General features: G+C 44.8%; 1 protein-coding gene across 4 annotated transcripts in view; it reads right to left on the bottom strand.

The window, feature by feature from the left end:
• MYRIP (myosin VIIA and Rab interacting protein) overlaps positions 1 to 26910 on the bottom strand; it is a 163296-nt gene that overhangs the window by 92635 nt on the left and 43751 nt on the right. For all 4 annotated transcript variants that reach the window (XM_059664462.1, XM_059664461.1, XM_059664465.1 and 1 more), the window contains one exon: positions 6764 to 6985. In XM_059664462.1, coding sequence (XP_059520445.1) covers positions 6764 to 6985 — 222 coding nt within the window. The remainder of the gene's footprint in view (positions 1 to 6763; positions 6986 to 26910) is intronic.

Raw genomic sequence — 26910 nt, 5'->3', positions numbered from 1 at the left:
TTTATTGGATTTTAAAAATTTTTATTGTTGAAAGTATTATGGATGTCCCCATTTTCCCCCACTGATCCCCTCCACCTCACTCCCACCCTCTCTCAGGCCTTCACCACACTATTGTCTGTGTCCATGGGTTATGCATATCCTTTATAATAAATGAGAAACATGGTAATTAGCTGTACCTCCGCTACCCTTCCCATTGGCTAATCAGGGCGATATGCAAATTAACTGCCAGCCGAGATGGCGGCCGGCAGCCAGGCAGCTTGAAGAGAACATGAGGCTTGCTTGCTTCAGTGACGGAGGACTCCAACGTTCCCCTCCTGCTGCTGCTGGCCTCTGAGCTTGCAGTTTGAAACATTGTTACAAATATAGAAGCTAAACAAAACCCCAGAAACCTGCTTTCAGCCAGCCGGGATCTCAGAGCTGGAGTTGAAACAGTGTTTCAATCATAGAACCCAAACAAACCAGATACTTGCTTTCAGCAGCCAAGGCCTCAGAGCTGGAGCCAAGCCTCAGAGCTAAAGCTGGCCCAGAATTAAAAAAAAAAGAAAAAAAGGAGAGGGTGGGAGCTTCAGTCACCCGCCAGCCTGAAAACAGCCCTCAGCCCCTCACCCAGGCTGGCCAGGCACCCAAGCGGGATCCCCACCTTGATCCAGGACACCCTTCAGGGCAAACCAGCTGGCCCCCACCCGTGTACCAGGCCTCTATCCTATATAGTAAAAGGGTAATATGCCTCCCAGCACCAGGATCAGCTGAGCCACAAGGCCTCCCGGCACCGGGATCAGCGTGACAGGGGGCAGTGACCAAATGCCCTGATCTCCCTGAGGCTCTGTGTGTGACAGGGGGCGGGCCACAACCTCCCTGTCCGCCCTGCTCTGTTCGTGACAGGGGAAGGCACCCCAACCCCCTGATCAGCCCTCCTGTGTGACTGATAGTGGGGAGCTCCCCAACCCCCTGATCGCCCTGCGGCTCTGTGTGTGACAGAGTGTGGCGCCCCAACCCCCTGATCAGCCTTGCTCTGTGTGTGACAGGGTGTGGTGCCCCAACCCCCCCCCCCCATGGGCCCTGCTCTGTGTGTGACGGGGTAGAGCCATAACCTCCCCATCGGCCCTGCCTTGAGTGTGACAGTGGTGGTGCCCCAACCTCCCCCCCCCCCACGGGCCCTGCTCTGTGTGTGACGGGGTAGAGCCATAACCTCCCCATCGGCCCTGCCTTGAGTGTGACAGGGTGCGGCGCCCCAACCCCCTGATCCGCCCTGCTCTGTGTGTGACAGGGGGGAGATCCTCAACTCCCTGATCGGCCCTGCTCTGTGCGTGATGGGGTGGGGGGGAGCTCCCCAACCCCCTGATCGACCCTGCTCTGTGCGTGACAGGGTACGGAGCCCCAACCCCCCTGATGGGCCCTGCTCTGTGAGTGACAGGGGGCAGCGCCCCAACCCCCTGATTGGCCCTGCTCTGTGCATGACAGGGGGTGGCGCCGCAACCCCCCCATCGACCCTGCCTTGAGTGTGACAGGGGATGGTGCCCCAACCCCCCAATCGGCCCTACTCTGAGTGTAACTGAGGGTGGCATAGCAACCTCCCGATCCGCCCTGCTCTGTGCATGACAGGGGGCGGCGCCCCAACTCCCCAATCAGCCCTGCTCTGAGCCCGACCAGGGGCTGCACCAAGGGATTGGGGCTGCCCTCTGCCACCCGGGAGCAGGCCTAAGCCAGCAGGGCGTTATCTCCCGAGGGGTCCCATACTGCGAGAGGGCACAGGCCGGGCTGAGGGACCCGCCCCACCTCCGAGTGCACAAATTTTTGTGCACTGGGCCTCTAGTCCTTTATAATAAAAGGGTAATATGCAAATCGACCAAATGGTGCAATGACTATGATGCACACTGACCACCAGGGGGCAGACTTTCAACACAGGAGCTGTCCCCTGGTAGTCAGTGCTCTCCCACAGAAGAAGCGCTGCTCAGCCATAAGCTGGGCTGACGGCTGGCGAGCACAGCCATGGTGGAGGGAGCCTCTCCCACCCCCGCAGCAGTGCTAAGGATGTCTGACTGTGGCTTAGGCCTGTCCCCTTGGGGAGCAGGCCTAAGCCATCAGTTAGAAACCCCCTCAGGGCTCCTGGACTGCTAAAGGGTGCAGGCCAGGCTGAGGGGAACCTCTGCCCACCCACCAGTGCACGAATGTCGTGTACCAGGCCTCTAGTATGCATATAAGTTCTTTGGTTAATCTCTCTTCCCACCCCCACCCCTGCTTTCCCTCTGAGATTCATCAGTCTTTTTTATATTACAAATAATTCACCCATTTTTGTACAGCATTTTAAAAAATAATGTTTCCTATTTAGGTATAGGTTTTCAAAAATGAAATTATAGAGTAAAAGGGTTTGGACATGCTACAGGCTCTTGATACATGTTGGTTAAAAGGTTATGCCCACTTAGACTTCACCAGTAATGAGAAGGCCTTTTTCAATCTGTATGATGAGTAAAGAAAAAAAATTACTAATGAGGAAAATCTACTACGTGAAGCACAAACTCGATTCCCTTGCTTTTTAGTGAGGTTCAGTATTTCCCTATATATTTGTTAACCTGTAAATATCCTTATCCAATAGTGATCATTTTTAAATGTTATATCTTTTTAGAGATATTGCACACCCTTTGGGTATCTCTAAAACATACTGTGGAATTTATACCAAAAGGGAAATATGCAAATTTATGAATCACATGGGCTGTGTGAATACCAAGAGATAAGTGATCAGATACCCAAGATTACAACTCCAAGAGGAAAGAAATGAAGCCTTAAGTTTTCTTGGAAAAACCAAAGCAAATGACACAGGCATAATGAGGAGATGTGTTTTGATTTCAGTTCCAAGAATATTTTTTTTTCTCTCATTCCCTGAAAACAATCTCTGAAATTGGTCTGTGTTAAAGGTAATAGCACAAAATGATAAAAATCAGAGAGAACCATTTTTATAATAAAGCAAAAAACTAGAAAGACAGTTTGTTCCCAAGGAAAGTAGAGACATTGTTCTTGAATAAATTTGACCCGAAATAATAATGGTTGAGATGTATGGGCTGGACTCACTCTGAAAGTTTCATTTCCTGCAGAAGACCTCAAAATGCAACTGCCATCTGTCCTTATTTATAATGTTTGAATGAATATGTGTAATAAGTGGTCAAGAACATAAATTTATGTATAACAAAAAAAATGGCAAAGAGAATGATTCAGTAATATCCCATTGATTCTATAACTTCCAACATAAGTCATCCAGCCATAGATGGTTTGGCTCAGTGGATAGAGTGTTGGCCTGCAGACTGAAGGGTCCTGGGTTCGATTCCGGTCAAGGGCACATGCTCAGGTTGGGGGCTTGATCCCCAGTAAGGGGCATGCAGGAGGAAGCCGATCAACGATTCTCTCTCATCTTTGATGTTTCTATCTCTCTCTTCCTCTCTGAAATCAATAAAAATATACTTAAACACACACACACACACACACACACACACAGCCTTGCTGGTGTGGCTTGGCAATTGAGCATCAACCCAGGAACCAAGAGGTCGCCGGTTCGATTCCCAGTCAAGGCACATACCCGCGTTGTGGGCTCAATCCCTGGTGACGGCCGTGCAGGAGGCAGCCAATTGATGACTTCCTCTCTCATTGATGTTTCTCTCTACCCCTCTCCTTTCCTCTCTAGAAATCAATAAAAATATATTTTTAAAAAATAAGTAATCCATCATTCATTCCATAATAAACTCATCTGTTTGTTAATCCCCCAAAGTTAAAAATTGTAAACTGACACTAACAACAGAAACACATTTTAATGCAAAACATATAGAGCAAAAGAACTGATCATAATTACAGCAACGACGGTGAAAAGGGAATTTCCATTTAAAAGAAAAATGCTTTACTCTAATAAATAACCACCCAGAACACTAAGACATACAAGCTCTTTTCCATGGAGATGCAAAGGAAGAAAGCTGCAGGTAGAGACACCACCATTTTTACAGTGACTAGGCCCAGCGTCCTCCCTGATGAACCCTGCGTTTCTAAGGCAAGTCTCTCATTTAGAGCTACCCCAGAGGCAGGTCCAAGCGCCTCACACAGTTATTTACCTCTGATGCGACTTGTTAATATTTTCCCAGGAACATCTACCCTCAACTCCTAGCTGCTTAATCATCTGTGGACAAACATTTTTATAATTATTCATGGCTCCACGGTATCTCAGAAACCATGCATCTGGTAGCCAGGGGATAAACCGCTAGGAATGAAACCAATGCAGCGAACGTGAGACTGATTTTCACGGGAAAGGAGAAGTACATCGCGGGCTGTGGGGAGTGAAACATGGTTCTGAAAGCGACCTCACAAAAGTGGTCATCTCTGCACCTCTCAGAGCCGCTCTCCACGGTTTCACGGAGATTGCACGCACACACACACGCACACGCACACACACACACACACACGCGCGCATGCACACATTGAGTTCTTCGTGGAATCTGACTTATACAACGTTTTAAATCCAATGGCTTGAATATGAATATGCTGAGGACTAAAACCTGAAGTAAATCAATTCTAAACCAAGAGGCGAGTTTCAGGTTGCACGAGGGGCAGAGAGGCTGACGGACACAGCGGACGGGGTACGGAGTGCCCCATGGCACCATCCCCCAGCATGACACCGGCTTTTACTACATAAGATCAGTATTTAAAGTCTAAACAGTCTGTTGTAAACTGTGTTGTTGTATTTTTCCCGTTTCAAAAAACTGTGCAAGTTTTTAGAGTTATTTATCTGAAAATTTCCATACTTGATTCAAGTCGAAATATGCCTTAAATGTTTGTGTAATGCTGGGGGTTGGACAGCTTGTTACTACACACATGAAACAGACTTCTCTGAGACATCCTGCAAAATGCAAAGACTGTCAGGCTGACCTGGGCGTTCTTCTCTATCAGTTTCAAGAGAAATGTCAAGAAGCGAACACCTGCCACATGTATCCTAGGGATTTGTGTCCTGGGCAGGCTCTGATGATGAACTTGAATAACACAGAAAAACCGGAAACGAGCCCAACTTTTCCGCCCCCTTGGATTTCAGACAATAATAATCCCAAGACTTCTGAGATGCCCTCACAAGACAGCATTCAGGATTAAAACAGCAAAATTCCCAACTTCTCCTCAGAAACTTCTCTCTGCCAATTCTGATGAAGCCACTCTGGGTGTGTTCCAACTAGGCCAGACGCGCCGAATGTGGAAAACTCCTCAATGACCCTCCCTTTTCTTAGAATAATTGGAACAAATATACATTTTTTTGGATGTCTTTCCAGGTATCCTCTGACATGTGGTCCATTATTTCCCAATGTCCTACCTCCGAGACTCAGGGACTGCCATGGAATGTTGACACTGAAACAATGCAGGACTATTACATAGGATTACCTAAGCCTCCTGCCTCCTCATTAAGTGGTGGAAATGTGAAATGGACATTTAAAATGTAGCCTGAAGAGCCATGTGCTGCCCTTTCACAACGTATTCTTCAATATTCGGCTCCTCCTTGAGACGGCCTTGTAGAAATAAGGTAGCACAGGCTTGGCATCAGAGGGCTGGCTTCTGGGGCAATGTTCTCCCATGTGTAAGTGATGTGCCCCCGAAGCCGTGCACTCGTCACTGAGCAGTTCTGCTGTTTCATGACAGCAATGTGTCATTTAATTGTAACTGATAATAAGCTCATGCAGCTCAGGGTAGATGTGGGGTGGAGAGGATGCGACTGTATTGCTCCACGGCTACTGACTGCTTAGTAAATTTGGAGATTTTTCTGAACCACAGAGAAGAGGAACAAAGAAAAACCAAAAGAAACAAAATTATGTAGGTACTAATATGTCCTTGTGTGTGTGGGGGGGAAGGGGAGATATATTGAAGGACAGTAAAGAACAGCGTATTTTAAAAACTGCTATTCCAATGATTTTCAACTGCTATTTTCAATGATTTCATAACCCCTTGAGGAACAAACCCAAATTCCTCACAACTCTACATGCCTCTGCAAGAGTCTGTTCCAGGCCTGCCACACGCCTCGGGGAGCTGTCCTCTGTGCGCATGTTACCCCTTGTCCAACAATGCCGTGATTCCTCCTATCGAGTTCCACCCAGGGTCCCCTCCTCTTCCATGAAACCTCTTTAGGACACTCCAACACTCTCTAGGTCCCTTTCCCTTTAAAATTCCTGAAACCTCCTTCATACTATGTATTTTTCTACTATTGAACACGGCCCTGGTCTATTATTCAGCCCCTAAGATGTGTGTGCCTTTTACATGCCAGGCTATGTATGGTGCTACACGTGGAGTTGAATAAGACAGGGACAGTTTCTGTCCTGGAGGCATCCACCATGGGTTGGGCAGCACAGTGGTGCCATGACAGACCTTTGAGCCAAGTGCTGTGTACAATGAACGTACCCAACCAGCTGGGTACAGTACTGTAACATTCTGGCATTTCATCCGTCCACCCTCCCCTCCCCCCGCCCAAAAGCCATCTGCCTCATTCACCATCATGGTTCCTGCGTCCAGCATCATTCCTAAGACTCCCACACGTACTTGTGGAATGAATGAATGAATGAATGAATGAGTGAATGAGTGAATGTTGAGAAATGTGGTCCCCTCTGTGATGCTCACGCAGTATTCTTAACGGCCCCTCACCTGGATAATCTGCTGCACTCAGCACTGTGTGCTGATCCATCGCTGCTCATCCTACCTGGCTGAAGGAAGGTGGGTGGTGCCAGACGAGGCCCCGGGGGTCCACTGGGCCACTCACCTGGCTTGTTGGCAGACGCAGCAGATCCAGACCTTCTCGTGCTTCTGGTAGGAGCAGCAGCTCTTGCAGACGTTGAACGTGCAGTCCCCACAGCGGCGCTTGGTGTTGACGAGGAAGGTGAAGGGCGAGCAGCAGCGCATGCAGCAGTGCTCCACGAACTTCTGGTGCTTGGAGAGGATGCTGCACTTGCTGCCCTCCTCGTCCAGCTTCTGCTTCATCTCGCTGGGAGGGGCAGACAAGGAAGGAGAGGACCAGGTCAGGGGGCTCTCTCCCCAGAGCATCCTTACCCCGGCCCGGCCCGTCCACAGACCGAGCCACCTGGAGGCCCTTCCCGCACCACAGTAAAACTCACACTTGCTTCCCATGATAGCCAGAGGGGAACCCCAATGATGGATTAGCGTGAGGTGCTTCTGTACGTCACATTTTCTGTGAGAAAGCACGAACGCCCTGCTGCTTGCCTTTCAGACACTATAAAACTAAGTACAACCTCAAAAAAGAAAACCTTGAACTTAATTAACACCTTTTAAAGGAGCAGGAGATCATGTGGTTATGTTACTGTATTAAAACATTAATCCTCCCAACAGCCCTGCTGGGAATATGATCGATGCGGTGCTGGCCCTGTTTAGCAACCCTGGAAACGGAAGCACCCAGGGATCTTAAAAGCTTTCAAATCAACGCGAGTGAACAAATCCTAAGCAGTGGTGATTCGGAGTTGCCTACAAGACAACCCTCTTCTTCGGGGCCTCTGACCAAAAGAAAACTCGCGAAATCCATGACCCAAATGGTAAACAGAGGCTGTGTACGTAGGAGTAACCTTTGCCTGACATATTAGGCATGGGGCAGGTAAGCAAAAGGGGAAATGTTAGAATTACCTGTATTCTACTACTCTGAACTATTTATGTATCTCCTCTCTCTCCTTTCTCTCTCCCCCCCTTCACCCCCCCCCCCCGCTTTTTCCTCTGCCCTCATAGGAGATGATATTATACATACTGTTTTAATTTTGAAGCCCAGAAAATTATCTTTTTTTGTTTAGATTTTCAAGTGTGTTGGCATAAAGTGGTTCACATGTTTCTTTTGACTTTACGACCTCGGCTATATTAGTAATTATTTGTATTTTTGCCCCCCTTTTCTTTCTAAATGTTGCTTATTTGAGCTTATGTGTTTTATTCCAAACGTTACGCAGTATCTCACTTTCAGCTGCTTCTCCCCCGAAGGCTCCAGGCCACCTCTCTTGCCCCATGCCGAAACGAACGCTGCAGCCGCTAGCCCGCAGAGCCCGCGGCCCTGGCGTTCCCCATCTGACCAGACTGATCCCTCTGGTTTTAAATTCATGCCCAGCCGGCGTGGCTCAGAGGTTGAGCATCAATCTATGAACCAGGAGGTCATGGTTCGATTCCCGTGCAGGGCACATGCCCAGGTTGTGGGCTACCGATCAATGGTTCTCATCACTGATGTTTCTATCTCTCCCTCTCTCTTTCTCTCTGAAATCAATAAAAATATATTTTTAAAAAGTTCCCTCTTCACTTCTACCCTTGGGGAATTTCCCTTTCTTACCTTTCCTGCCAACTTTTTAAAAAATTGAGATATAATCCACATACCATAAAATTTACCCTTTCAATTGTACAGTTCAGTGGGTTTTAGTATATTCACAAAGTTGTGCTAGGCACCACCCCTGCCTGATTCCAGAACATTTTCATCAACCCCAGAAGAAAGCCCACATTCTGCAGTCACTCCCCATTGCCCGCCCCCTCAGTCCCTGCCAACCACCAACTCCTTTCTGGTTCTATGACTTTGCTTATTTCGGACATGCACTGCATAAATGGAACCACACCACATGTGGCCTGTTGTGTCTGGCTTCTTTCTTTGCATGTGTTCGAAGCTCCTCCATGCAGTAGCATGTATCAGCACTTCGTTCCTTTTTCCTGCCAAATAATATTCCACTAACATACCCTATGTCATTTGTCCATTCATCAGCTGATGGACATCTGGGTGGTTCCTTTCCTTTGGCTATTACTAGTAATGCTGCTATGAACACTCATGTATAAGTTTTTGTGTGGATATAGCTTTTAAATTCCAGGGGTAAAGTCACTGGGTCATGTGGTAATGCTGGGTTTAAATTTTTAAAAATCTGCCAGACTGTTTTCCAAATGGCTGTACCATTTTTACATCCCCATCAGTGACATCTGAGGGTTCCAATTTCTCCACCTCCTCACCAATACTTGCTATTGTCTGCCTTTTCTACGACAGCCACGCCAGGGAGGATGAGGGGTTCTCTCATTGTGGGACTGATTTGCATTTCCCTAATGACGAATAATGCTGAGCATCTTTTCATATCCTTATTGGCCATTTGCACATCTTCTCTGAAGAAAAATCTATTCCCATCTTTTACCCATTTTAAAAGTAACTTATTCATCTTTTTATTGTTGTGTTGGAGGAGTTCTTTAAATGTCTTCTGGACACAAATCCCTTATCAGTTTTATGACTTGCAAATATTTTCTCTTTCATATATTAAACCTTATATTTTGTTAGTATTTTTATGTGTTTCTAGTACAAAGAAGGGCCACATTAGTTCATCCCACCCTCCCATTAGAACTGGAAACCTACATATGGTTTTATAACCTCATTTTTCACTTAACAACAACATATCATAAACACCTTTCCACGACAATTCAGGGAGCGTTTGCAGCTTTAACCTCCGGGGACTTGGGCTGGCTTACACATCTGCCAGTACGTGAGCAGGGCTGACTGCCCTGCACAGCAGTCTCCAGTACAGATCTGTGGCTTGATGGGTAGTAGAGAAAGGCTGAATCAATATTAAAAGAGGAGACTACATCAGGCCAACTAATAATTCTATGAGGTAAACTATTATATGCATACACTTTGAACAAATGAACAAAACATTTACAGGGAAATAGGACAGGGTTTTTGTCCTAAGGCATGAAGATGTCGATATCTGGTCCCTCGGATTGAGAACTGAAGAGCTAAGTCATCAGCGGCTCTGACATCTGTAAACAATACAAGGCCAGGGTCGGCCACGGACCAGCTTCTATTGATATTTCACAGACACTAAATTAAATGGGATAAAACATCTAGGAAGGAAAGTCTTTGGGGATCAAAAAAGCTCTATGAACGCAATCTACAGAATCCCTCGAGCTTTATGAGTTCTGTTTCCTGATACACAGGACTGCAAACACCATATGTGATCAGTCTCTGCAAAACTGCTCCTCCCAAAGCTTCTGGGTTCAGTGAATGGGCCCTCCATCCACCCCCTGCTAAAGCCAGACCCGGGACATTTTCTTGGTCTTGTCTCTCCTTGCACATCATGGTCAATCCATGTTCTATACGTTATATCTTCCAAATACAAAGCACCTGGCATTCATTCACTTGTCTCCATCTCTGCTCTGCCCTCACCCACCCCCAGTCCAACCTGGCCTCATCTCTCTGAGACCAGGAAACAGCCTCTTTCTAAACTTCTTCCTCTTCCCCAATCTCTTCTTCCAACTACAGCAGGAAAGTCCTTCCGAGTATGAAAATCTGATTGGATCACCCACCTGCTTAACATGCTTTACAGATTCCAGTCCCCCCCCCACAAGATATAACAGGAGCCCCATAGCCCGTGTGCCTCCAAACGCACCCCCTCCTCTTATGACGCGTCAACCACATAGCCTGTCCCATTTCTTATTGATCTTTGAAAATGCCATGTCTTTTTTTCTTTGAGGTTTTCCTACATGTTCTCTCTTCTTGAAAGCTCAGCCTAAGTCCATTCACCCTCCTCTGTTTATCCACAAAAGGCCTTCCCATGTGGCCGGTCATCCGCACAGACAACCCTGGGCAGCCCACCACTGTGATGACTGGTCTCCTGAGAGGTTTCACAGGTGGAAATCATACACCCTTGTTCATTTTTCTTGACGATGCTTTTAGGTTAGAAACATGGCAGCTTACCTTCTCCTTCCTCCTACCCTGGATCTGAGTACCTGGAACATATGGGAAGCGTCTACATTTCCGTTTCAATTTTCATAAATTCCATTGGTGGTGTTTCCCAGGGTGTGGCACGTGGGCCACTGCTGATGGACCAGACGAACGTGGGTGGTGCAGGACTAAGCATTTTTTATATTGAGTTATGTTTTGGTTTTAATACGTATTAGGAAAAAAAATTAACAAACATAGTTAGCCTGATATATCATAGATGTAAATGCTTAGAGTTAGTCGAAGTGCTATTTAATATTTTTAAGTGAAATGTTTAAGAGGAAAATATTAAGTAAATAGCAACAAAGTTGATATATGCGTTTGGCAAAATTTTTGAAAGTGGTTGCCTATAAACTCACAATGGGAGAGGGATGTGCTCAATGGGCAGACCCATCAGACAGTTTCTTAAATGGCCAAGGATGTAGAAACTTCTGGAGACAGTTCCATGAAACAAGAGACAACTCGGCATAATCCCATATGGAGAGATTTCCTTCTTGGGCACTAAAGTCTCCCCCATGGAAAGTACATCTGCCAGTGATACTAGAGGCTGCCAGGAGCTTGCTGAGACTGGAGCTTGGACAGACTAACCTTCATACAGTTCACTATTCCATAGCCTATTGTCCTCAATTAACATTCATTCAGATTCCACTAGAGGGCAGCCCCGCACATAGAAATGTGGGGAAAAGGATGATCACTTAGCAATAGACTGTGTCATCTATTGGGTTATGATGACTAGAACCATCAGAATGAATAACAAGACACTCTGAAATCTTTCAGTAAGGTTTCAGTTTCTCAGCATTTCTTTAGTCGTGGGATGTGGACTTACCTCATAACAACAGTTAATACTTGTTTTTAAGTCTTTTTTTCACTTTACAGGTAAGAAAGCCTGTTGTGCTGGAGAACCAGTTAGTGGACAGGTAACTGGGAAAAAGTGAGCAAGGGCGAGAGAGCAGAGCCCAGAGAACAGGGAATCTTGTGTATATGACTTATTGTAGGCGTGCTCTTGAACAAAGGGAAGAAAAATAAACAGAATAGAAAAGAAAAAGGAGGTGAGCAGAGATGTGGTCTGGTCCCTAGGGGAGCTCTGGAGCATGGGTTGTCCTGCAGAGCAGGTCCCACTCTGAAGAGAGAAGATGGCCTTTGTACCCCTGTATTATTAGTCGGTCCTGTAGTGGGAAGCCACTCCACCCTGACCCAAAGAGGGTGTAATCCAGTGGTTCTCAACCTTCTGGCCCTTGAAATACAGTTCCTCATGTTGTGACCCAACCATAAAATTATTTTCGTTGCTACTTCATAACTGTAATGTTGCTACTGTTATGAATCGTCATGTAAATATCTGATATGCAGGATGGTCTTAGGCGACCCCTGTGAAAGGGTTGTTCGACCACCAAAGGGGTCGCGGCCCACAGGTTGAGAACCGCTGGTGTAATCTCTCGGGAGGAAAAATTGTCCTGAACTGGGAGCAGCTGGGAGCCATCGGCAGCCCAGACTCGGACACCCTGAACTATGGGTGTCCTGGACAAGTAAAGGTGACCTGGGCAGGACCCTGCAGCACCCACTACTAAGCATCTTGCCCATGGGTGTTGCTGGTAGGTACCAGAGCAAAGGTTTTCATTTGAAATACGTTTTTATGATTGCCTTAGGTTTGTTTGTAGTTATCACCAATGTTCTTATTTATAAAATATGTAAACACAATAAAATCAACAAACTAGGAAAAGAAAAGAGATTTGAAAAAAGGTCAGGAACCAAACATAACCAGAAGGAGGCATCTGCTCTAACTCTACAGCCAGTTCCAGGCCAGCCTCAACACGTGGATGCATCTCCAAACCACAAATCCAATTCCTAGCAAACCCCAGAGAGGAATGTCGATTTTATTGAGAGCTTTGTGCGGAAGCGGAGGTGTGAGGGATGTGGCACATCACGCTGAAAAACTTCCTTTTATAAACTCCCCTTCAAACATCTCTGCTCTGGCCTGAAAACTCGTGTCCCCAGTCTGTCTAGGCTGGCCCCGGACTGCCCCAGAACCACCTACTATTTTACAAGCACATCCTTGGGAGGGGGGTGCAGGAGCCAGGGGGTGTTTCAGCTCATCTGCTGCACAAATATACTGACCAGAAGAGATACTTCATTTTTTTTATTTTAAAAGATTTTCAAGTCAATCTTTAGAGGGAAAGAGAGAAAAACATTGATGTGAGAGAAAATGTTGATCGGTTGCCTCCTGCACACCCCATACTGGGGACCAAGCCCACAACCCGAGCATGTGCCCTGACTCGAACTAGCAGCTCCTCAGTGCACCGGACAACGCCCCACCAACTGAGCCACCCCAGCCAGGGCCAGAAAAGACACTTTAATGCTTTCACTGGGCATCAAAGTTCTCTCCAAGCTTCCTAAAAACCACAGCAAAAGAGGAAAAAGGGTATGTTATGGAATTTTCAGTTTCACAGAGAAGGCAGTTCACCATTTTCTCACAACAGGTAACACTTCCCAGAACCCAATTCTACATTAAATGTCTCATGTGGAGCTTATATTGGGTAATCAAGGGACATAGAGGCTCATGTTTTCAAATGCTCTGTAGAGAATGCATCCTTATACATAACGTCTCTCTTGGAGCTCTAGTTCTTTCTGTCCCTGCCCTTATCACAACATGTAATTAATGACGTTACATATCTATTCATTTGTTTACGTGTGCATTGTCTCCATTAGAGCTCCAGGAAGGCAGGGGCTGGTGTGGGTGACTCACCACTGCCTGCCCAGCCCTCCCGCAGGGCCCAGTCGCAGGCTGTCGGCTAGTTTTGAATACATAAGTAGAATAGGTCAAGCATTAGGTGATGTGGTGCAGCAGGGAAGTTTTAGGAACTATAATCAGCAGGGCCAAACAGTCTAGCATAACAATCGAAACCGAATAATTTGTGATGGAGAACATTTATAATCAGTAACCCTCATTACTCAAAATTTAGGGTTAAAAATTACGTTATACGGCAACGAGGTATAAACAGGCACACATATGCCTGATATCCCAAGAAGATAGTTTTGACCCAGGAAACTACCGCTACCCTTCGTTTTGTTTTAGATTTTCTTTCTTCTACTGCAGCACTATTTCACCTTTTCCCGAAGACGTCTAATGCTGGGGTTAAAAGCAAATGGATCACAGATAGGCTGAAAGAGAGCCAGGCCCACCTTTTCAAATATCAGAAACCTGTATTTCAGGTTTATATTCAGCAATGGTATTTGGTTATGGATTAAGCCTGGTCAAAAGTAAAATTTCAAAAAGATTTCTAAAGAAATAAGTTTCTATGATGGCCTTAGGTTTTAAATATTTCTAAAATTTGGTGAAACACTTAATACCCATTTATCCCCCAAATAAAATTAAAAAGCCTCGGATGGCACCTAGAAAAAAAAAATTCATCATCATAATAGATGCTTTTCTATATTATTCTAGACAACCCCAGCTTATGGAAAATGAAGTTGACATATCTTCTTATCTATGAGCTTGACATTACTGGGGAAATAATGTTGAGGCGTTTTTGCCGACTCACCCTAATATATTTTCGTCTCAGAAACGAGATTCTATTTTCAGGAGAAACAAAGCCTAGTAATTAGGATCATGATTCAGGCAACAAGAGGAAAAAAATTGAATACTAAAAAGACACCCATCCTTTAAAATATGTTTGAGTAATAATATTTACTGGTTAGTTCTTCCTAGTGGATATTTTATAATGCTAAAATAGCTAAAGTTGTTACCAAAATATTTTGTAGCAGCCCCAAGAGACTTGGCAGGCTTCTGGAACACAATGCTTAGCAATTATTGTTGTTTTGCACAATCAAGACCATTGAGTATTTGTAAATAATGTTTAACCGAAGTTGTAAGTGGTTCCTTAGGTAATTTCCTTTGTCAATGAAACTGGCAATTCCACTAACAAGAAGTGTAGGGGCTCAAATCTGTCTACAGGAGCCCAATTTCTTATCCCACATAACATATATGGTGCCACCAACAGACATGGGTGTTGCTGCCAACACAGATCATGAGTGGATGGTAGACCCACGAACTCTTGTTCAACTCTCAGGCACCGAGTCTGTTGGGTTTTCTTGGATAAGCTTATCCACCCCCTACTCTCTACAGAATCCATTACTCCCTCCCTGATCTGTATACATCTCTACTAAACAGTGCTCTAACATTACGTCTGTCATTATTTATTCATTTATTAAATATACTTTTATTGATTTCAGAGAGGAAGGGAGAGGGAAAGTGAGATAGAAACATCAGTGAGAGAGAACCATTGATAAGCTGCCTCCTGCAGGTCCCCTGCTGGGGATTGAGCCTGCAACAGGGGCATGTGCCCCTGCAACCCGGGCATGTGCCCTTGACCGCAATCGAACCCGGACCCTTCAGTCCGCAGTCTGATACTCTATCCACTGAGCCAAATCAGCTGGGGCACATCTGTCATTCAGTTGAGCACTTTACATGCACCATTTAACGCTCTTGGAAGACAGATCTTGACCCTGATTTAAGATGAGGAGATTAAGGCATACTACACCATATCATAACCATGTGTTTGCAGGTCCACTTCTCCTTCTAGTACTTTGAGGTTTTTGAAACCATGTTTTGCTGATCTTTGCATTCTCCAGCCCAACTGGTTCCGTTTTATTCAACCTCCACTGTTTTCCTGAGCTCCTCCTGTGTGTCAGAAGCCCCCCACCCTGGCCCATGGCTGCCACACAACGGGCCCTCCATGTACTAGTACATGTGCTGTTGTGTCCCAACCTCCAATGTGAAATTAGTCCTTAGGTGTATGTCTTTAAGTAACATATGTCCCGAAATGAGAAGGCATTTGTCAGATAAAACTGTCACTTCGGGAACTTGGCCGTGTTTCCGATCTAGCAGCCAGGCTGATGATGCAAATGTCTCAAAACATCTCCAAGAAGGACCACAGTGTCACCCCCAGAGGGCCTCTCTGCACCAAGACCCCACCCACGTGGACAGTGAGTAAGGCGGAAGGCAGCGCATCCTTTGGACAAAGAACCAGATTTCAATAACCCCCTCGATGTGCTACGTACCGGAACCGAGTGCTAGACTAGAATAAGAAAGGTGAAGAGGGCCAGGAGGAAAAAAGCAACAGGTACCAACAATAAAGAGAAGGATTCAGATGGAGAACAGTCGTGAAAAGAGCCCAGCCAGCAGAGATCTAAGAGACAAACCTGCACGGGGAGGAAGGCCAGCTGGGACAGGTAAGGAGGCGGCCCAGATAAGGAAGCCTACCGTATCTAGCAGCCCTTTGGGGTGAAATTTAAAAAAAAAAAGATTTTGATCTCAAAGACTCTTTTTTCTATCTTCAACCATGAGCCAATTTCAAACGGAGACAGTAATTCTGATCATGTTTGGTGAAGGAAGAAAGATTTCTTCAGAGCCCAGAAAAGCCATACCATATGTCAAGTGTTCATGTAAAGCCAAATTCTAGAGCGCTTATAGATCTTTGGAATAAACACACAAGGCAACAGAACTGGGTGGCTCAACACATGCGGATGAAATGTGAAATAATGTCCCAAATAGACACTGCTGTGGAAACAGAAAAGCTAACGGAAAGTCCAGCCAAGACAAGGTGAACTAGAATAATAAGGGTCACATGAGCCACTGAGCATCGCCTCACAGACATCCATGAGAGAAGGTCAGAGTGCACCCCAGGTCCCACAGGCCTTGGCAGTCCTTTTCAGAGAACCGGCTCTTCTTCTGAGTCACATGGGAGGCCGGAGGGTTGGAACAAAGAACACTGTAGTATACACGCTGTAGTGGATGCGAATGGTGCTGCACCCAGGGCCCCTCCCAGCTCCATGCACTCCTTCTCTCAATTGTTCCCCTCCTACCCTGGGAAATTGGCCTTACAAAAGCCCCCCCTACCCATGGCCATGCACACCCTCACCCCCAGGTCAGACTCAGGTCAGTGTGTGTCTTGCACAGGGTTGGGAAGACTACAAAAGGCCAGCCCTCTCCTTAAGTGGGACAACTCTGGTGCAACTCATGATCCAGAGCTCCCGATGGGATCAGACTGAAATCTGGTCCAGCGGAGACCTCACCCTCCCCTGCCGCAGCCTCACTTGGACACATCACTTCTCCCAAGAGCACTCCCCCACCAAGCCATCGGCATCTGAATCCCTGCCTCACGCTCTGTTGCTAGAAAACTCATCCTAGCCTGACCAGCGTGGCTCAGTGGTTGAGCATCGACCTGTGAACCAGGAGGTCACCGTTCGATTCCTGGTCAGGGCACAGGCCCAGGTTGTGAGCTCAGTCCCCAGTGGGGGGTGAGCAGGAGGCAGCTGATCCATGATTCTCTCTCATCATTGATGTTTCTCCCCCTCTCCCTTCCTCTCTAAAAATATACATATATATATATAATTGTTGTTAAAGAAAACTCATCCTAAGCAGCATTAGGACCCCTCTCCTTCATTACCTGGGCCACAATTGTAATTGCACACTTCCTTCTGTGAGTCTCTAATTTCTGCCTCCCCACTGGAGTGTGAACTCTCTGGGCTCACCTTTGCTTCCCCAGCACCAACCACAGCAACCCGCTTCCCCTGAATACTTGAAACAGATCTTGTAAAAATCTTTTCACCACTGATGATACTTTTCATGACAAAAGTATCATGTGGACACTCATTACAGGCGACAAGGCATTTCTGTGGGGGCTGTGTTCATTTGAAAATCTAACCAATTGCCAATATACTTGCCACTTAAAAGTCACCTGTTAAACACCGTGAAATCCTCCACTGGCAGAATGTGTGACAAAAGGTTGTCCACCTGAGCGTATTGGGCAAGCGAGCTGCTTAGTTTTAATAACACTGCAAATCCCAAGAGGGACAAACCCATTAAAAATCTGGGTTGCGTGCTCCATAAAACTCTAGTGCATGAAAAACTTTAGGCCTTGAGCATTCCGTAGTTATGAGTTTGTTTTCAGTCAGCAGTCAACACGCATGTACGATGAAGCCGCGGGCCGTCTCTACAGCGGGCCTCCTCCTCTCCCGGTGTAATTTCTCGGTGATCTCTGAGAAGTCATGCTCCCAGTCAGCATGTGGCCAGGCTTAGGCCCAATTTCTGGGAAGACTGTTTATGTCAACACAAACATACGGCCTTGAGAATCGTCATCCCGGGTGGGGCACAGTGTCCACAGGTATTTTTACAATGTAAGCGAGACAAGATGCATTTTACCAGGGAGAGGCTGCAAACTCACTTTGCACAGCCCCAAGGCCACCTAATGACAGGCAGATAAAACAGACTTCTGCGGAAGACATCAGCCAAATGCCACAGTGCCTGCCGATGCCCCAATATTTACAGTGCTTACCACTCACTTTTAAAAAAATGTTTTTATTGATTTTTAGAGAGGGAGGAAGGGAGAGGGAGAGATAGAAACATCGATGTGAGAGGAAAAGGGATTTGGTGCTTTTAAGGTAATAAAAGTATATTTATTACCTTATTTTTTTCCTGCATGATGAGGAAGTCCCAAACGCCAACATTTATGACTTTTCTCTTTCTTTCTTTTTTTAAGTAACATTTATGACTTTTGAAAGCAACTCCGAATCCTATCAGTTAAAGTCTAACTCCATGTGAAAGTCATTTTGTGTCAGTAATACTTCAAAAGCACATCCCTCTGCTGGTGTGGTGCTATTTTCACCCAATAAAAAAGAAGATAATATGGGAATCGTTCATTACATGCTGGGAAAGAGAGCAGTACCAAAAATAATCACATCCCCAGTACATTCTGAATAAGAACTAAACTGCCAAAAATTACCACCTCAGCGAAGAAACCGGTGTTGTTCATAATTATTGCCATCAAAAGAGAAAATTCCAGGGTGAATATCCCTATTTACTCCAAATTGTCTTTGTGAGTCACCAAGTCTTGCTCGTATGAATATAAGATATTATAAGAACTAATTGACGTTTAGCATGTTGCCAACCATTTGTTGCTAACAGTCCTAGAAAGGAAGATACTTGATCCTGTGCTTTGAGGCGATTAGTGCGTAGAAATAGCAGTTGACCTATGGCTGTCAGTTACATTTTTCCTGGCACTTGATTGCTCAGGGGGATTGTAAATGCCAGGGCTGCTCCACCCTACGCTGTGGAAATCATGCATTTGTTAAAATTTCTTAACTGGCTTTCTGGTCGAAGATGGCTCATGAGTTATTCATAGGTGTAATATGATAAACTGTAGCAAAATCTTTGACCCTGTTTTATTCCCAACCAGGAGCCCCATCCATGCAGACAGCACGGGGTGCTTGTCATAAGGAGTAAGAACTTCTTTCAAAATCAGCATGCTTTTTGGCCCATGTCCCTGAAGGTGCAGCTTTCTTTCTTGCAAAGACAACAGGTTCCATGTGAACCTTCTCCGAGATGAATTTTGGAGATGTTTCCATTGATTTTCTATTTGACTTAGAATCTGAATCATACTTATAAATAAAGTGTAACAATCAATACTATCTTCATACACTATTATCTATAGACTATATTATCTGTAAATCCTCCTTGGTAATCCTAAATATTATAGAGAAATTACAGATGTGGGCACATTTATTATATTGCAATGCTATTACCTGCCTAATACTCACAGTTGTTACAAAATCGCATCAAATTATAGTAAAAGTGAAGTCAGGCAATGCGCATTAGTCTCAATTTCTCGCCTCTGATCCTAAAGCCATTTTCTCTGCTCTTTACATTTACTATCATAACGTAAGTAGGAGGAATATGGCATTCAAATTGGGGTAGTTTACTAGTTTTCTTATTTCTCTCTGGCAAGTAGGTAGGAAAATGTGAAAATATAGGTACATGCCCTGGACTGGGAATCGAACCCTCAACCCTTCAGTGTGCGGGCTGACACTCTAACCACTGATCCACATTGGCCAGGGCATGCCTTTCAGTCTTTTTAATCCCAACTGCCACAGTCTTCTGCAGCAAGGGTTCAGGATCTGGAGAAGGGGCTGCGACATAAACGGATACATTAGACAAGAAATATAAATTTGGAAGGCATGGGGGAACCAGGCAGATCACTTCCCTCTAGTGGAGAAGCTCCCTGAATCTCTGGACCCACAGCTTTTTATTTACTGCAATACACATTTGCCCTTTAGCAAAGCAAACAGACCTCAATGGTAAGGTTTGGTAAACAATAAAGGATTATCAGGTTAGGGGAATTGCCTTCAGCTGTTCAACCAGCAGCAGGTAATAATATGCAGATTTTTTAGCCCTGCTGAACATCAAAGTCCATCAGGCTTCTGAGGGACTTCTTGCATAATGATGACCTGCTGGTCTTAGCCTCCAGCACCAACTAAGGGTGGCCCACAGCTATGATGAGAAGTACCTATCTCACAGCAGAATAGGGAAAAGGTGCCTTGCTGAAGGAGCTAGTTACAAACCTAGACATGATGCAATTAAATTAAAAGATGCTGTTTGGTGGCCCTCTGACATTAGGCACCTCTACTAGCAATGGAAGGGTGACTTCAAAATCCCAATCTGGAAACATCCAGAAGGTCAGGCCAGGAATGAGAGTGTGGTGGCTGATCTTGTTCTGCAAAGCCCGTGCCTCAACCATCCAGATCAAGTATCCAGATTCAACACTTTCCCTTCTTGCTTGAATTCCCAGAACACGGGAGGAAAATGGGCTTTGAACGATGGGAATCTCCAATGATTCTCTCCAGAGTGATTAATACCAGTTGATCTCGTTTCTCCACTATTTCCCTTTGCCTAGCTCAGTGATGGTGAACCTATGACACGCATGTCAGAGGTGACATGCGAACTCATTTTTTTGGTTGATTTTTCTTTGTTAAATGGCATTTAAATATATAAAATAAATATCAAAAATATAAGTCTTTGTTTTACTATGGTTGCAAATATCAAAAAATTTCTATATGTGACATGGCACCAGAGTTAAGTTAGGGTTTTTCAAAATGCTGACACGCCGAGCTCAGAAGGTTCGCCATCACTGGCCTAGCTCTTGTAGTTGAATTGCAGTGACATCATTAAGCCACTTCAAATCCTTTCTGAAGTAAGATTGAGATAAAATGCATAAAGTAAATATCATCAGGGAAATGGAAGGGGGGGGGTGGCTGGGATCCCTAAGTCTCCTGCTACCATTCCTTTCCACGAACATGCACCAGTCTAACCTCTTCCACACAAAAAATTCAAGAAAAACTGCCTGGAAAACAAAATGTGTGGGGAAACATGAGAACAGATTTCCTTGATGGCAAGCCTGGACACAATGTTCTAAGGTGTTTTTTAGAAGCTAGATTTCCTTCCAGAATTCAGCATGCACAGGTCTGCCAGATAAACATTTTGGATTCAAAGGGTCGTTAGGGAAACGTTTGTATGCTTAGATTTGAATGAGAAGAGGAAACTGCTGTGGTTGAGAGATTGCAAAGTGCTGTTCCATTTAGCATGACATTAAAAGCACAGCAACAATCAAAGGGACACTTCTCCTCGCCATGAGGTTCCTGCCTGTACAGCATACCCCTCGTGAGGGGGACAACATTGCTTTTCAGAAGGAAGACCCGGTGTACAACTTGCTTCCTAAGAAATGCAATTGTGTAGAGCCAGCACTGACTAAGGGGACTTATGTAAGCTCCTATTTAAGGCAGCGTCTGCCTGTGTCTTGATTCCCTCATTAGCAGCCTGTTATGGCTCACCCACCACACGGTGCCGTGGAATACTCAATTTCTGTAAGTTGTAACTTTGCCAAAAGAAACACACAACCCACGTACAGGGTGGGCAAAAGTAGGCTTATAGTTGTATGTGGAACACAGAGTTTACTCTTTTGAGTTAATAAAGTTACTATAATAATCATTACCTGTATGTCTTTTTCCATATAAATAATTATAAAACTACTTTTGCCCACACCTGTATGTGGTGCCAATTGCATTAAATGGATATATGAGCTAGTCACGCTAGTTGAACTGCAGGTGCACTGCTGTCTATATATATATATATATATACATACACACACACACACATACATACACATACACACACATACATACATACACACACATATACACATACACACACATACATACATATACACACACACACACACACACATATATACATACTAGAGGCCCTGTGCACAAAATTCATGCGGGGGGTGGGGGGGAGTCCCTCAGCCCAGCCTGCACCCTCTCCAATCCAGGACCCCTCCGGGGATGTCCGACTGCCGGTTTAAGCCCGATCCCTGGGACATCCCTCTCACAATCTGGGACTGCAATCGGACATCCCTCTCACAATCTGGGACTGCTGGCTCCTAACTGCTCACCTGCCTGCCTGCCTGATCACCCCTAACTGCCCCCCCCCCCCGCCGTCAGCCTGATCACCCCTAACTGCCTCTGCCTGCCAGCCTGATTGCCCCTAACTGCCCCCCCAGCTGACCTGGTCACCCCTCACTGCCCCCCTGCCAGCCTGGTTGCCCCCAACTGCCCCCCTACTGGCCTGGTCGCCCTCAACTGCCTCCCCCCGCTGGCCTGGTCACCCCGCAACTGCCTCCCTGCCAGCCTGGTTGCCCCCAACTGCCTCTCCCCCGCCAGCCTGGTCACCCCAACTGCCCTCCATGCCGGCCTGGTCTCCCCACGCAGCCTGCTGTTCAGTCATTTGGTCGTCCCTCACTAACCCCCCCTGCCGGCCTTGTCGCCCCAGGCAGCCTGCTGGTCATTACTGTTACAGTGACAGTGTCCCAGACAATTTGCATATTCCTCCATTATTAGTATAGATTGTTCCTCTGCAAAGCTGTATGAATTTCTAAAAGTTCTGTTTGGTGGGTGAGGAAAGGAGAGCAAGTCAACCTATTAATGAACTACAAATGCTATAATTAGGAAAATAAAGGGGAAAAAACCCAATCATATTGTTGTAAACATAAAACAGTTTACTGCATGCTATTGCTAAACTTTGCCTCCTCAATTAAAATTAAATACTTGCTTTATTAACCAGGCTCCTGCTTTTTACAAGAGGGTCTCAGGAATGAATGCTCAATGAGAACTGACTCCCACTTTTGATGTGATGGCTGACTGGGAGGGAGATAGGGGAGGTGCAGGAAAGAATGGGGGGCAGGAGAGACTGAACTGTGATCCTGATGTGGGATTAGTGGGTTTCACTTTTCACTTACTTCTAAGACCCAGACCCACTGACTCTCAGATGTCCCCTGGGCCAGTGCTGGGGACTGGAACGGCAAGTCACTGTCACATCTATTGCTGGTCCCATTTTTGCCATAAATAATGCCAAGACCAAAAGAACAGCCTGCACTGAGACTGGGAATGGGAGGTATGTGGAGGCACAGGAACTGACGCCTGTTCCTGCTTGGTCCCCTGGACACAATAGTCTTTTTTTTCCTATCTTTTTTATACCTGGTATCAGGAGTGCTCAGGTCAGCCTGCTCACATTGGTAGACCAAGGAGGACAAAGACAAAACTAAAAAAAAAAATTGTCAAAAACAGTTGTTTTTGGACTCTGGAAATGGAGCAAAGGCATATAGCAAATTGGAAGCATTTATTCAAATAAAACTCTTGAAGCTCAGGTAAGAACAGGGGGTGTGTGTTTTAGCTTGGGGCTACTCACTCTGCCCTCCTCTGCATCACACTCCCCTCTCACAACTGCCAGTTGGTAGTTCTACCAGAGTGAGGCAAGCCATGAAAACCTGCAGTTTTGTTTTGTTTATTTGTTTGTCTTTCATATATATTTTTATTGATTGGAGAGAGGAAGGGAGAGGGAGACAGAAACATCAATGATGAGAGAGAATCAATCAGTGATCGGCTGCCTCCTGCACGCCCCCTACTGGGGATCAAACCTGCAACCCAGGCATGTGCCTTGACCTGGAATGGAACCCATGACCTCCTGGTTCATATATCGACACTCAACCACTGAGCCACGCCAGCCAGGCAAAACCTGCACATTTGCTGTCAAAGGAAGAGCATTAGATTTGGAGCAGGGCACAGCAAAACTTCATGCTTCTGGGCACTGTCAGAAAGAGCAACAATTCCAGAAGCAAAAGAATGGGGAATGACAGAGAGGCTGACATGCTGTTTGGGACAAACAGATCAGCTGACAAGGCAGAAATTACCAGGGGGATCTTGGAAGTGATACAGCCAGAGTGGGTTGTAATCAGCTCCAATATATCCCTGGGGTCTGGAAGACTGTGCTATGTGCAAGGCTGCATGTACACTCAGGAGATATTGGAAAGGAGCCCAGCTCTTCCTATATTCTTGTCAACCAAGAATTCAATATCCAGCAAAACTATCCCTTCAAAAATGAAGGCAAAATAAAGACATTCCCAGAAATAAATATTGAGAGAATTGATTGCTACCAATTCTTCCCAAACTCATTAAGAAAACAGAGGAGGTCCCTAGCTGGTTTGGCTCAGTGGATAGAGTGTGGCCTGTGGACTGAAGGGCCCTGGGTTCAATTCTGGTCAAGGGCACATGCCTGGGTTGTGGGCTTGGTCCCCAGTAGGGGGCGTGCAGGAGGCAGCCAATCAATGATTCTCTCTCATCATTGATGTTTCTATCTCTCTCTCCCTTCCTCTCTGAAATCAATAAAAAAAAATATTAAAAAAAGAAAAGAAAAAGAAAACAGAGGAGGAAGGAATGGTTCCCAGCTCATTCTACGAGGTCAGTATTACCCTGATACCAACACTACCCAAAGAAATAATGATTAAAGAAAACTACTGACCAATATCCCTCAGGAATACAGACACAAAGATCCTTAATGAATATTACAAGCCAAGTCCAGGCACACGTAAAAAGGATTATATACCATGATTAAGTGTGATTTATAACTTCTGAAAATCAACTAATGCATTATGTAGAAAAAGGACAAAAAAAGTATGATCATATTAATAGATGCAGAAAAAAGATTTCACCAAATCCAATATTCTTTCATGATAAAAACTCTCAATAAACTAGGAATGGGGAGGAATTTCCTCACAGCATTAGTCATAATAGCCCCATAATCCATGAGTGAATGGATAAACAACATGAGGTATATCCCTCCAATAGAATGTTATGTAGCAATAAAAGGGAATAAATTAGTTATGCATGATACAACATGGATTAACTCAAAAATAGTACGCTGAATGAAAGGAGACAAGTGCAAAAGACTACATATTGTATGATTCTAAGTATATGACATGTCCAGACAGGGCAAATCTATAGAAACAATAAGCAGATTATTAGCTGCCCAGGGGCTGAGGTGGGAAAAGACAATGAACGCAAACGGTCACGAGGATCTGGGGGCGCTATGAAAATGTTTTAAAACTGGATTGGAGTGAGGACTGCACAAATCTATAAATTTACTAGAAATCATCAAATGGCACAATTAAAGTGGGTTAGTTTATGACATATAAATTGTATCACAATAGAGATGTTTAAAAGGAAAAATATTACAATGACTGAAAAATGATGAGTTTTTAAAAACAAGATGATGAAAACCTTCTCCAAGACCATGAAAGAAGTGTTTCCAGTGGGGGAGGGAAGTTTTGTCTCTACCGTCTAGATGACTCAGAGATGGTCTACCGCAGGGTCCGCAAACTCTGACAGGGGGCCCAATGAGGCCTACCAACTGTTTTTGTATGGCCCACGAGTAAAGAATGGATTTTACATATGTTAACGGCTGAAAAAAACACACCCAAGAATATTTCATGACATGTGAAAATTAATGAAATTCTAAGTTGAACGCCCATAATTGAAGTGTACTGGAACACAGCCAAGCTCATTTGTTTATATATTATCTATGGCTATTTTTGTGCCAAGAGGCAGAGGTGAGAACTCAAGGCCTGCAAAGCCTAAAATATTTACTATAGCGCCCTTTAAAGAAACAGTTCACTGACCCCTGTTTTAAGTACAGCTCTATTCTGAATACACACTAGATTTACATGGGAGCTTTAAAAAAATATTTTCAACTGAATTCCACCCCCCCCCCCCCGCACCCTGCCTCCTGCCTCCCAAGTAATTACATGGCAATCTTTGGACAATCTAGCTTTTAAAAAGCTCTCTAAGTGATTCCCGTGTTTCACCAGGACTACGGATCACTGTTCTAGGTCATCCATGGAGCTAAGACCAGGGGGCTGGAGTTTTATTTTAATATACTGACATCACATCAAGTTTTGAAAATGTAGTAAACAAAACAGCTTCAGATCAAGGATCTAACTCTAAATCACTGGCGGATTCAACGGGCCTATCTGTGACAAACTAGCTTATTCTACTGTCTCCCAAAGAGAAGGGACCATATGGCCACTGCCTCTCGGTCAGTGTTTCCCACATACATTAATTGAGTGGATCATAATAACCAGTCTCTCTATGCCAAAGCATTTCCAGAAGGAGGGTTCCCAGTAAGAGCATAAACCTGAAAACAAAAAGGTATAATTGGAAATAACATAGAATGCCAACGTTTTTGATGATTCCACTACTTTTACTTATTTTAGATTTATGTATTATGTAGCCCGATGTACACAATAACTGTTGGGAAAATAAGTAAATGTGTATGACAAATAGCATACATGGTAGATTAAATATGGCCACTAGTTCTTTGCCGCTCCTTGCATCAAGAGTTGGCATCTACTAGCCTGACCCTGATCCTTGATTTCAACAGTCCTTGCAACTTGTACTCATACTTCCCTTAAAATCCTCAGACTACAACACTGCAAAGAAAGACCAAATGCAAAGAGAGACCCAGTCACCTCAGCTGTCCCAGCTGCAACCAGATACTAAAAATGTAAAAGTCACTGTGATCCTAAAGTGACAAACCTTGAAGGTGATCATGTCATCTTGGAATACCTAACAGTGAAGAAAGGAAAAGCTGGGGATAATCAAATGCAGAAAAGAACCTCAAATAAGTACATTTTTCTAAAATATGTGAAGAATATATGTATTATTAAAAGTTCAAGCCCGTGATGAAACACAATTCAAAAAAGAATAGAACACGGAAGTGAAAATTGTTAATATAATTGAGTGCCCTTGATAAGGAAGCAAAGGGAAGAAATCTTAATAATCAATGTGGTTATATGGAAAAGTATCTAATTCATCCGTTCATGAATTCACACGAACATGGAATATCAACCATATGCAAAAAAAGTGCTATGCTATGGTCATACCTTTAAGGTCATACTTTCAAAAGCACAACTAAACATGGAAGAAATCACATTTTTTGAAAAATACATGCTAAAGAGAAA

This window comes from Myotis daubentonii, chromosome 14, assembly GCF_963259705.1.
Source record: "Myotis daubentonii chromosome 14, mMyoDau2.1, whole genome shotgun sequence".
Classification (NCBI taxonomy): domain Eukaryota; kingdom Metazoa; phylum Chordata; class Mammalia; order Chiroptera; family Vespertilionidae; genus Myotis; species Myotis daubentonii.
This window is presented reverse-complemented; position numbering and strand designations above follow the sequence as displayed.